This window comes from Sorghum bicolor, chromosome 10 (genome assembly GCF_000003195.3).
Source record: "Sorghum bicolor cultivar BTx623 chromosome 10, Sorghum_bicolor_NCBIv3, whole genome shotgun sequence".
NCBI classification, from domain to species: domain Eukaryota; kingdom Viridiplantae; phylum Streptophyta; class Magnoliopsida; order Poales; family Poaceae; genus Sorghum; species Sorghum bicolor.
This window is the reverse complement of record NC_012879.2, coordinates 2261745-2275073: the sequence shown is the minus strand read 5'-3', so window position 1 is coordinate 2275073 and position 13329 is coordinate 2261745. Positions and strand designations below refer to the sequence as shown.

Genomic DNA, 13329 nt, shown 5'->3' with positions numbered 1-13329 from the left:
ACAGTGTAGGCTGCGAGTACGTACGTAGGTACAGTACGGAATTTATATATATCTATATCTGCAGTGGATATATTGAGAGCCTCGTCAGCAGAGAAGAGAATACGTACGGTTGCATTGCGCGTATACAGAGGACACATCTTTGTCGTCGCCAGATTGGCATATATATGCATGCACGATGACGACGACACGGCAGCACAGCACGCGAGCATGCACGATGCCCCCGCCGGCGCAATGCATGCATGGCAATGGCATGCAGGGCGAACTCCACCATCCCGCCAGTCGTGTCGGAGCGACGGAGAGCTCCTCCGATCCGGTCCATCCGGCCGGCTAGCTACCTCGATCGCATGAAGTAAACCTGTGCCTGTATGTGAGCGACTATTCTTTAATTACCATGCACTGCAGCCATTGCATGCATGTTTCATCCAGTGCAGAGTGTGGTCTGTCGACGTTTCTGAGAGACTGATCGTCGCGCGATGGGGCCGCCGGGACATACGTACGTACCTACGCCTGCACGCCAAGTTGGCAATGCAAGTTGCATTGCATTGCATGCGGCGGAGCGAGCCAACGGCAACGGCAACGCCCGTGACCCGTGCGTGTGGATAGATCTTCTGTCGCGCTGCTGTGCTGTGTGCCTCGCCGCGCTCTGAGCCGGACGGACGGACGGACGGGGTTACGATTTACGTGTACGTACGTGCCTTGCCGAATGAATGCCGATCGAGGCAGCTGCAGCTGCTCACTCTGACGATCTCGCCTCGGCCGCCCCGCCCCGCCCCGGACCCGGACCCCGATCGACGCGACGCTCGTGCGCGCGGGGGCGGGCGACCATGCACGGCACCGGTGGGATCGATCGGTTGGTGGATCCGTCCGTAGGCTGCGCGGTGGCCGCGGCCGTGTGTTGGCCGGCCCCCCCGCGAGAGAGAGAGAGAGAGAGAGAGCCGGGGCCGAGTACGAAACAAAACACTACTCGTGGTGGTCGTGGGTGGCCGTGCGCGCGCGCTGGGGCGCGGGTGATCGCCGATCGGGGTCCCAATCTGCAGGCGACGTACTGCGCGCGGGTACGACCACGACCCTGAAGAGGTCGTTCTCGTTCGTTCGTTGGTTCGTTCTCCCTGGTGAAAAAGCTAGCGACTCCACCACATGGTGGATCCATGATTCCATGTGACCCTGGGGTACCAGCTAGCCCTTACTACTCCCAGGTGCTGTACCTCGATCTGTTCTGCGCATAGCAGTGTGCCTACTCTGCCGTCTCTGCGCTACGACGACGTCGTACCACTGCTACAAGCCTCTTGTAATGTTTGCGGTTAACTACAGCTGGAGAGTAGGAGTACAACAACACACAGTGCACGCATCGATCCAAACATATAACTAAAAAATGTCCAAAGGTTTATATATTATCCTTACTTAATTAACGAGAACAATGTTATCCAAAAATGGAAAACCAACAGAAAACGCAAACAATCACCAGTCCAATTTTACTCTTTTACTTATTTATTATGTGTAGAGTCGTGTACGATCTACCCTTAACTGATAACTCCTGCATCATGCCACAAGCTAGTACGGATAAAAGACTAAGATCAATGTTGGTCATCATCGCGTATAAACAGGGTCGATCGACGCGACCTACGTACGTGCTGCTACAGCTAGCCGCGTGGTACGGTGTGAATGTGATCGATGAATCGACAACGTAACCAGCTCCATGATGCATGCAACGCGGCGCGCAGTACGCATATGCTCGTACGTGGTCAGTAGGAGCACACGACAATTTGCCAAAACGGCCAGGCAAACAGCGCGGAGACAGGCTCGCTGCAGATATATCCTTGGAATTAATACCCCCCACGTTCCATTCCATCCGCGGCTACTACTGAAAGCTGCACGCCGGCCGCCCACTGATTTCCTCATTTATTTCACAATCGATCGATATATCACACACATATTGACACATGCACGTACGTACTGTAGTACTGATGAGTACGAGTAGTAGTACGTAGGAGCAAGCTAATAATAAGATCAGCAACCAAAACAGACAGTGTCTGAACACAGCAACTATATATGATCGGTATCATGAACCATATTTGCTTTTGCTCTGAGCAAAAAGAAGACTTATATTGATAATGAATCAGAACAGAGAGAGACGTACGGGAATTGAAGGTAGGAACACGCACATGTTTATATGTATGCATATCTGATTGATCTCGGTACGTACGGTCGCCCATCAGCTCTGGCTACCTACAGCTAGCCGGCCATGCCGCCAGTATGCATGTACAGAAAAAAAAAATGATGCTTCACTTACACTGGCCTGACCATATCTACTAGCTTGCACAAGGCCGGCCAGGAAGTATGTAGAACGCATCACAAACAACGTACATGCATGCATGCAGCACCGGCCAACAGCTAGCTACACGTACAATAGCAGCCAGTGAAGCTCTGGAGAGACTGGAGCTAAGCTAGCTCTCGCTCCATGCATCCATCATCTCCCCATCGATATCTCCTTCTTGTTCAATCGATCGGCTATCTCCAATGACGGGCGCGCGCTAATATAATCCTCGGCGCATGCACCACTACGTCGTCGTCGTCGTCTTCTTCTTCTTCTCTAATAATACATATTTACACACGCCATTAACGTAACCTTCATTGTAGAGGTACGGTGCTCTCTCTCGCCAAGCTAGCTAGCTAGCTTGTAGGTGTAGCTGCTGGTAGCAGCGAGCAGCCTCGATCTGCTAGCTAGCTCTAGCTGGGCCAAATCAATGAATCGAACGAATAGGCGGCGGCGGGCGGGGGCATGCAAATGCAAGCATGCACGCGCGCGGCAGGAAGGGGGGCGGTGCGTTCACCGGGCGCCGCCGGCGCAGGCGAGCGCGGAGGTGAGGGAGCGGAAGGCGACCTCCTCGCAGGGGAGGACGAGGATGCCGCCGGCGCCGGCGCCCGCGAAGCCGAACTCCTCCTCGGCGCGCCGCAGCAGGGACCGGAACTCGGGGCGGTCCAGCAGCGCGATGGGCACCACGAACCGGCGCCGCCGCTCGCCCACGTACACCGCGAAGTGGCCACGCGGCACGTCGGACGGCAGCCCCGTCGTCTCCTCGTCCTCCTCGTTGTAGTCCTCGTCCCCGCCGTGCTGCTGCTGCTGCTGCTGCTGGCGCCGCCCCAAGCTCGAGCATCGCCTCAGGATCTGCTTCAGCCCCGACGCCGCCGCGCCGCCCTTCTTGATCGCCATCTAAAGTGAGTATATTATTAAGCACGACGTACGACGAGCACTGGCGGCGTGCCGGGACGACGACTGAACTGGAACTGGCCGGAGCTGGTGATGGTGGAGCGGGATCGATGTGGTGGTGGGCGACGGCGAGAGGGGTGGGCGGGTTGTATATATAGTGGCGGGCAGGCAGGAGAGAAGAGGAGGTGATGGGTGGTGGATCGACGACGGATGGGAGAAGGAGAGAAGAGAGAAGAATTAACAGCTGCTAGCATGGATCGGCGCCCGTCCCGTCCCGTCCCGTCCATGGTTGGTGGTGGTGGTGGGGCGGAGACGTACGGCGACGAGGGAGCGGGGGCGGGGCAGGGTGGGGCCGGGCGCCCGTGGGCTTGCCGGGCATGCATGTGGTGGGCCCGGCACCACCTGTCTGCAGTCTCCATGTTTTTCACCGACCGTACGTACGTGTTGCAATGCACCAAGGGTCAAGATGGTATTCATTGGCGTGGTGAATCTCTGGGTGTAGTACCGGCCGGATCTTTAAATCTCTCATGGTGGGTACATGATCGTACGGCTGCCTACCTAGCCAGGGGACCTCCCAAGTCCCAACCATATATCTGATCTGAGATGAGTTTTCATCAACTTTTATCCCCTCCCTTTTTCTTGTTTTGCAATTGCATGCAAAGTGGTCTCCAGACTAGTTAAGTTCAGGTCAGGGTTCCTTTTCGAGTGTGGCAAAACCAACCAATCATTCCAGTTCAGGCCTCCTTCATTGTTTGGAACGCAGAATGTCATTCTTGATTTTCTTTTCTTTTGTCAAAGGTCACAGGGGATGCTCCACCTGAACTTCATTAGCACAATTTTTGACAAAACCTAGTAACAGTAATAATATTGTTGGGTCATGACTCATGAACCTAGAGTCACAGGGAAGTAAGAGGCGCGAAAGAGAGCACCATCAACACCACATCTAAAGGAAAACAACCCTCACATACAGTCACGAGAACAAATAAAGCTACAACTCTCGCCATGGAGGCATGTCGATGGTCAGTGAACATGGCACCACTAGTAGGAGGCAGGACTCTTGATGAACTCCATTCTATATGTGATTGTAACACAATGAGTCAAGATGACATATGACAATCGTGATGTACATTTTTTATGGAATTTGTCTAGGATCTAGTCATCTTTCACCAACGCCCCTATAGGGGCGGAGGAAGCCTCAATGGTTAGAGAACCCACGATTGGAGAACGAGGAGATCTAAGAGAGAGGATCATGGTCTCCTTAAAACCCAGCATATGGTAAGAAGATACAATCAAGGAACGCGAAGGACGTCAAAGCAAGGACACTGGCAGCAGCAGACACCATCTAGCAACCAGCTTACGCCCCAAATAGGAGGTGCCAGTAAAAAGGCCCTGCAAGAAAGTTGTGGTTAAGTCTGAGCCGGCGACTCCTACAAAGTAAATCTTGATGAAAATAATAAATATCCCTTTTAAAATACGTACTTCTCACTCCATATTCTTGTATTAGAGAGTTTGTGTTCGCTCTTTCTCTTTCCCTCTCTCTTCCTTTGCAAGTTGGTCTCTAATTAAGTTGAGGTCACTATTCCTCTTCGAAGTTCGAACATATATACTAGATAGAAATGTCAATGACTCGTATTCATGTCTCCGTTGTAACGCAGGATTGTTCTTCCTTTCCTCATGGGACGGGGACGCATCTGATGTGACCGAGCACCTCTGTTCCTCGCCCTATACATGTTCCATCATATACGTATGTTCACTTAGCAAGTGGCCACTCAATGCAATACAATGCAATGCAACTCGAGAAAAGAGACCCCACCATGGTCAACCGATCCAAGGTGTAGTGCAATATATGCTAGATACCTAGTGGCACTTAATTGAAAGTGCTCTCTTAGCTTTAGTCTTTATACAGGCAGGATCGGAGCAGCGTGTTGACATTTTTGAGCAAATGGGGGGATCGGAGTTGACATTTGACAGCTGAAAAAAAATCTCTCCGTACACGTTCGTCCATCGCTCAAAGTGCTCTCGATCTCGATCTCGATCTCTTTACAGTACAATTATTATTATGTGGAGTATGGAGCTACTAGTATCGTCCATCACAAATAAGGATTGGAGGCATGCATGCCGGCCGCAGGGATCGCACAGCTAGCTCCAGGATAGATCCCGTATCCGTCGGCCACTGTGCGCGCGTGCGTTTGCCGGCGTCCGTTTCCACCGCCGCCGCCGCCTCCACCACACGCTCTCCGTCCGGCCGTCGTCGGCTGGCAGTGGCAGCAGACCGGCCGCCGCCCTGAGAAATCCCAAGCCCATACGCCGAGATCCATCCTCTTGTCGTAGATCCAACAATAATCCAAGGTCCTTGCACCCAAACGTGGGATTCCTTCTTTTTTTTGTGTGTGTGTGCGCAAAACCATGAATACTTTTTTTTATTTTTTTTTTGTTACCACGCACTAAGGCTTATTGGAACACTGATACTGGGTAACACATCTATCTATATTTACTAATTACTACGATTCACATGTTTAGAGGTTGGCTCACGGCATTGAGAGGAAGGATTAAACGTTGACTTTTTTAGAGGTTGCTGGTATTATTTGGAAATTTTGGTGTACTCGTAATGATATTTTTTTTCAAAAAAGTATAGTATGTTTTATATAGGCCATTTTTGGTGCATCATGCTATAAGTAGGGATTTGGTTTGCCGTTTGGCTCTATTTAGTGCAACGGGTTTTCTTTTCCCTGTTCTTCTTTTTTTTTTTAATCAAACACGCAGAAGAGCTACGTTTTATTATATTAAAAAATATTTATTTTCTTTTCCCACCCAATAACATAAATTTCTAGAGTCGCCCCAGCCGAGCACCACCGTTCCTCACTATACAATTATCTTATCTGTCCTCTTCGATTGCAGTAGAATCATCTCTCGCTTTACGTCAATAATGTAAGAATGACAAGAGCAGGAAGAAAAAGGCACACACACACATACACACACACACACTCTTTTTTGCAATAATGCAATGCAATTCATATGAAGATAGTAGACCTCTAGGTGACTAGGTCAACCCATGCATATGAGGTGTAGCACAAGCACAATGCTAGTAGTATGGCACTAGTGGGAGAGACAACAACAGCGCGTTGACATTATTATTATTTTTAAGTAAATGGGAGTTTGACGACAAGCAGACCGTTCGTCCATCCTTGTAAGTGCTCTGTCTATATTACACTTATTTGTTTATTGGATGATAATGGAAGGGAAAAGATGGACTTCCTCACCTGGTTCATTGCACTTTGGGAATCAATTATTATATATATTATAGACAGATTACAACTTGGGGTATGACGAAGGAATCAGATAAAACGGAAATTAAGAATTACACCCTCCGTTTTAAAATACTGCATAACTTTTTTTTATTTCAATGTGTGAAAAAAATAAAATATATTCTTTGGTCTTTGAACCAGAGGTGATATATACATCATCATCATCTTCTTCTTCTTCATCTTCTTCTTCTTCTTCTCCTCTCTTTGGCGATCAGGATTATACATGCATATTCGGAAACAGAAAAAGGCAAGAAGATCAGACCACACAGCTAACTTGTTCACATGGCAATGGCATACTACGTGGTGTTTCTAGAGCAGAGCTGCGTCCTTCACGGTCGACGGTAGGCGCCCAAGGCATGCACGGAGGCGAGCATTGAACAACAGCCACCTCATTGCATTGCAATATTTCTCGATCTGCCAACTGATATAGAGGAGGACATGGTAGTGTGGTAGATCGGCAGTGGCTAGCAGGCACCAAATGTGGCCGTGGCACTACACCAAAATTTATCAGAAAAGGAGCAGAGGTGTAGCTCCATATCTACACTTATTTGTCAGCAGCGGCCAGCGGCCCATACGCATATACGTCGTCCTGTCTGAAATCCAAGGCCTTTCGAAACGTGATGAGAATATATAAAATTCCCTTTTTCCAAAATCTTCAAACTTGCATTAATTGGATTGTCTATTTATCTTTTATGAAATTTGTCGGGTTATACAACTTACAAGTACAGGATTTAGCTTCATAGCTTGTCGTCTGCGACCCGTTTCGTGTGATGGATTTTCTCTTATTCTTCGCCGGGGATGAGATGAGATATGGACAACAGTAGAACACGTTGCTTCGATGCAAATTTCTTGTTTCAAATGCGATATATATTTTGTTTTCGGAGTCGCCGTCATGCCTCACCTTTGTTTCTGCACAGTGCACACTATAGATAGAGAGTAGAGACGAAGCAGCGACTGTTAAGTGATAGGAGCTGCAAATGCTTCCTCTGTTTATAAATTATAATCTTTTGATTTATTTATTCAACAAGCCTATGCATAGGAATTTCACATTAACTATAGAGGGTTCGATCTTTTGTCCCAAAGGACTGGACAGGAAATTTCCCCCTTTTTTTTTAAAAAAAAACTCTGCTCATTTTAATCTCTTTCATTTTTTCCTTCCTACCAAGGTACCAAAGGACAGCTAAAATGGTGGCCGTACTATTGAGATGCTGATTCTGTATGTAGGAGTACTACTGTACTGGTATCAACTTCTTCTTTTTTTAAAAAAAAATATATTCTAGATGATCTTAGAGAATGAAAAAGAAATCAAGATGCAGAAATAGAGAGCCAAAACTTAGTCAGTCGTGCAGAGAAGTACTCTGTTCCCATTTGCTGAATGTTATTCAGATTCAGCCAGGAACACACCACAGCATCTGCTTTCCTTTTTCCTTTCCGAACTTTGATCTTGGTGGACAAAGAACAAGCTCGCAACAAATGCACAATCTTTTGTCAGTTGAAAATAGATTAATAAAGAGCCGCACTTGCAGTGGCAATCCATGGCAGCCATCACTATTTGCTAGCTCCAGTTGTTGTCCTCCCACCTCATGATAGGAATTTAATTTCATAGCAGTTCTAGAGCCAACCCTTTGTTCCAAGCTGGGTTGGGTGATATTTTTTCTAAAAAGGACTGGTCATTTAAAACTCCACCATGTTACTTTCCTTCGTTCCAAAGGATGCCTGAACTTGCTGACATTCTATTGTGATGTTGATCCTGTATATAGCAAAAACTTATTTTAAAAAAAATGTTTTCAGAATGAGAAGGAAAGCAGTTAGTGCAGAGAAGTGCTCTGTTCCGATTCTCTGAATGTTATTCAGCCACGAATATACCACCGCATCCGCTTTGTTTCCTCCTGATGATCCTTGATTTTTTGCAGACCAAGCACAAACTCTCAACAAATGCACAATCTTTTATCAGGTCAAAAATAGATTAAAGATCCGCACTTACTGTGTAAACCTATGGCAGTGGCAGTCATCACCAGTTGATGCATCTAGCTCATGATAAGCGATGGATCGGAGGATGCTATGCTACATTCATAATATGGGTGGCCCTCTTTTGAGCTTGGTGTTGGACCATCGAACATGGATTTGCCACTTGCTTGCTGCACTATGTGAGGAAGGGAAAAAAAAATCACCTGCTTGACTTGCAGGAGACGAACGCTACAACCACAACTGGTGCTGGTTTCATATCCAAATTCCAAAGGTATCCATCCAGCTTTGGCTACCATCCGTTGATATTTGCAGGGCATCAGAGTGATTGAGCCAAACAAAACGCAGCATTTGGGGGTGATGCTATCCGTTGCTTTTGGGATTTTATTAATACTCCTACTTGCACTATGCACCACACTAACTCTTGTTTGTGTGCATCTTCTTCTTCTTCTTTTTCAATCAGTTAGTTGATCATGTCCTGCATTATCACTTGATGATCAGACTAATAACCAATCGCCTTCAAATGTCCTTTTTGGGGGTCTATATTTCAGAAAAAAGGAGGACTAGGATCCAAAATCCTTTGAATTCCTTTACCTCTTCCAAACGCCCCAGGTGGGACCAACCATGGATAATTCACAAATCACAACCTACAAGTGACAGTATCAAATTCAGGGAATCCATGTAAAAAAAAACTGAATATGTAACAGTAGAACACTAGAACTGCTGCTCTAGCTCAGCCGGGAAGCAGCCAAGGCATATGCATGGATGGTCCAACACCAACCATCGCCCAACAAATATCATAGCAGCCCACTCTCTCTCAATTAATCGCAGGAGATTATTTATATATTTCTCAGATATCTAGTAAAGGCTTCTTTTTTTATATATGACTAAGGTCTGTGGTTCAGTGAAGGTACAGCAAGTCAGCACTCACAAGCGCTGCTTGCCTGTCGTTCAGTCGTTCAGCAAGCCTGTATGGGCACACCCAACACAATGTTGGCATGCACTCCTCACAAAATGGCCAGGCATACTAGAATAACACTGAAAAGTTTATTTATTTGACTCATTGCTGCCCACTCACTAACCATTCCTGATAGACACTTCAACGAATCTCTACATTTTACTTTTCTTTAATCCCCTGATGTGACCATGAAACCAAGCTTGGGACAAAAAAATCAGCTCCTTCCGTTTCGGGCCATTAATAAAATTCAGGTGGGGAACGCCTCCGTCCAGTGACCTTAAAAAAAAATTCAGGTCCTTCTGCATGAAGCTGATGTTACTAGTAAAACCACCTAGCTGAGGCTGTCAGCCTGAGATGCTGAGATGGATACAGCATTACAACAACTAACCCTTGCATGCATGAAGAAATGGCCCTGTACTTGACCCTTGCTTGGTTCACCAAACTAGCAAGTGGCAGCAGGCCTGGCTGCATAATCGTTAGCGTTAGCGTTAGCAAGCAAACAGAGGCGAGCGTGCAGAGAGTGACACAGCACTGGTACATGCACGGCACAGTCGTTGTAAGGGTCCCCGTCTATGCCCAAATCAGGACCAACAGTTGCCTGCAAGATTTTCAGAAAGATCGCATGCCTGCACGCTGCTACCACGGTCCTCTTGCGTACTGCACAGTACACACCCACACCAGCAGGCGGTAGTAATAGACAGGCGACGACAAGTAAACAGATCACAGGCAGGCATGAACACTGAAACTGAACACACCACACCTAACTGAACTGATGAAGCTGCCAAACAGAAGCTGCGTCGTCGTCGTCCCTGCAATCTTGCCAGCTGCAGATCAGAGACGGGCAAGCAAGCTACTCCTAGCTAGCTAGCTAGGTGAATGTGAATCTCCGATCCGGCGGTTAGAGCAATGCACTAGATTGTTTTCAGATTCATTGACAGAGATGCAAGGCGTACGGGGTAGGATGGAGGTGCGTGCGGCTGGTTGGGACGTACAAATCAGGGTGGATCCTTTGGGGATCCATGGACCGATCGAACGGTAGACAAGTGGGAAACACTGGTGTCTGGTGTCGACAGCGAGTGCGGCGTCGCCGTCGCCGTCGCCTGGAAAGGCGGCACTTGTGGCCGCTGCGACAGTGACACCGCGTGCGTGCAGATGCTTGAGTTCTAGCTGACGGCCGGGTAAGAAGAGTACCAAGAAGCTTTTAGCTAGCTGCTGCAGCCTGCAGGTGGCCTGAAGCATGCAGCCCAGTTGAGAGCAGAGGCAAGGCTTCCTGTAAAAATCCCTGCAGAGCTTCTTCTTCGATCGGTCCAATAATCCACCGGCCGTGTATGCTCGCTTCGCTTCGCTTTGCTTTGCTTCGCAGCGATCCAGACGTCAGAAAAGGCATGCACCTAGCTGGTGGTGAACTGGTGGCTACTGAACTCTGAAGAGGCGTGCGTGCGTGCATTCTGATTTCTGAAGTTTCTGAACCGAACTGAATACAGAGCAGAGCACAGGCACGCACGCAGCCCTGACGCCTGAACTTACCGACCGGCGACCACCACCGGCTGCTCGGAGTCGTCGGAACCTCCAGGGAGGACACGCACGCACGCACGCAGACTGGTAGTACGTGTGGCGTCGACGGATCGGCGACGCATGCATGCCCACGTCGACGGCGACGTCTGAGCTTCCACATGGCGGAACTCACTCTCGCTCGACCGGCCGGTGGCTCGTCGCCGACGACGTTGACGCGAATTATTGCAGGTGAGTGAGAGAGTGATCGAGACAGCAAGTCGCATCACATCCCACACCCACACGTACGCGCTCCGCTCGTGTGCTCGCCGCCGGTCGCCACCTCGAAAGTACACTCATGCATGGCGTCCTCTGATCTATACCTGCAGCTAGCTAGGCCATCATTATCCACCACTACTGCACGAACTGATCATGATTAGTTAAAACAAATGAATGAAGCTAGCCATCCCCAACTAATCGCACAACTAATTAATAATCATGCTCGGTTCGTTTCGTCCTCAAGCTTGGAGCTAGTGGAGTGGAGCCATGCTTCTGCATGGACGACGGACGGAGCCAAGGCCAAGCACGCATGCATCGAGACGTGACTCGCAGCAGGTCACATGATTGATTGGAGTTTGGAGGCGGAGGGGGCAGGCGGCAGCGGCAGGGCGATCTTGTGAAGGTTCCTCTTGTCCTTGCAGGCGACGACCAGGCTGGAACAACCTACACAGGACCATGCATGCATGGATTCATATCCATGGCGAGAGCGAGCTGAGCGAACTCGACACGGGAGGACGTCTTGTACTACGATCCATCCTAGGCTCCTAGCTAGCCTAGACGGCCTAGGCCGGTGGTTGGCATCTCCAGGGAGACACCATTGATCCACTTGTTTTCCTTTGCGCAGAATTATTGTGAATTTGCAATGTCCTCTCTCTCTCCATGTCAAACGGTAAAGCTCTGTAGTAATGCAGGGGTTGTGGTTGCCTCATTCTTGATCTTGAGGGGGCACAACCGTGTCAGCATAGAAATTCCAGCGAAAACTAGTGCGCGATTCCTTGGGTTCCAGATGAGGCTGAGTGGTCACATTCATGTTTCAGCAAGGTTTTTGGTACACTAAGGTATTTTTTTGTTCGCCGCTAGCAGATATTAGTACTCTTTATTCAGATTCCAATCAAATTTACCCAGATGTAAGGAAATGTAAATATTGACGGCCCGGAAATGGCCTAAATTTTGCTCATCAGAGGATAATTTCATGAGTGTGTTATGTCCCATATGCCCCTAATAACTATTTGCCTGTTGGAATGGTATAGTTTTAGAAAACTACGGTATCAAGAAAGTATGGTTTTATATATAAGCCAAAGACATTCAAACCCATGGTTTAGAAATAAGTGCTCATGATGAGTATCTAAAAGACAAAAACTCCATAGAAAGAAAAAGGGTTTTGATAAACCATGGTTTAGAAACTAAGGTTTGTTTTACCCAAACCCAAACACACATCAAGTTCTGAAAACCAAAGTATTTTGCAAAACCATAGTTTTATCTAATATACTCTGAACATACTTTGCATCCAAACAGCTAAAGCCTGTGACTTTACATGTTTACTACCTGCAGTTTTTGGGGTAGTAATAGTAATAAAAGGTATAGTGTACTCATGTTGAATGATTCCTTGGTCTACATGCAAGACAAAAATGCCTCTTAATTTCAAAAGTAGAGAGTAAACGGTAGATTATGTCGAGTAAACGTAAAAACATGTCGGCAGCCGAAAACTTTACAGTCACGAATAACCATTGATAGTCATAACTCATATGGGCAGTTGCAATGCCCAGACAAGGCATAATCTTGCACAGTGCACAACCACTCAAGAAGGTCTAGAGAACAGTCCAGGACACTAGAGAACAGTGAACTATAGCAATTGTACTGCCACACCTATGGCTTCAGATTCCTTTACTGGATACTGTAGCTTGTGATTAGAAAATATGGAACATGCATGCTGATATGCTAAGTTTTAGTTCACAAAATGGTCCCAGCAGAATATTATGTCATCCATTTCGTCCATAGAAAATGGCACAAAGATCAGCAATATATTATTGACTGGACGATGACATCAAGTAGATTACATAAGGTTTGTGCAAAACAACAGGATCATAGCAGGTCGCACTAATCAGCAGTCTAGCACAGTTACTTACTGTTAACCCATGCTCCCTGTCAGAATCGACAAGCATAGCATAATTCCTAGTCAACAATGCTAATGTTCATAACTATTTGCAGTGTCAAAAGCGTTAGAAGTGAGCCTAGTTTGTCCTTACTCTCTTTCACTGTGGCAGATCCATCATCATATAGATTTTTTTTTTTGAAGAACGACATGCCGTTTTCATACATAGAAAAGAACATCAATGGCGATA

The 13329-nt window shown here is 47.6% G+C and overlaps 1 protein-coding gene across 1 annotated transcript; it reads right to left on the bottom strand.

The window, feature by feature from the left end:
• LOC110430913 (auxin-responsive protein SAUR50-like) lies at positions 2072–3401 on the bottom strand. Its single transcript, XM_021449129.1, has one exon. It carries the CDS (start codon positions 3209–3211, stop codon positions 2828–2830), a length of 384 nt encoding a protein of 127 aa, XP_021304804.1. The 5' UTR covers positions 3212–3401; the 3' UTR covers positions 2072–2827.

Excerpts from the sequence above, each read along its gene's own strand:
- LOC110430913 (XM_021449129.1), bottom strand. The coding sequence starts at position 3,211 with ATGGCGATCAAGAAGGGCGGCGCGGCGGCGTCGGGGCTGAAGCAGATC.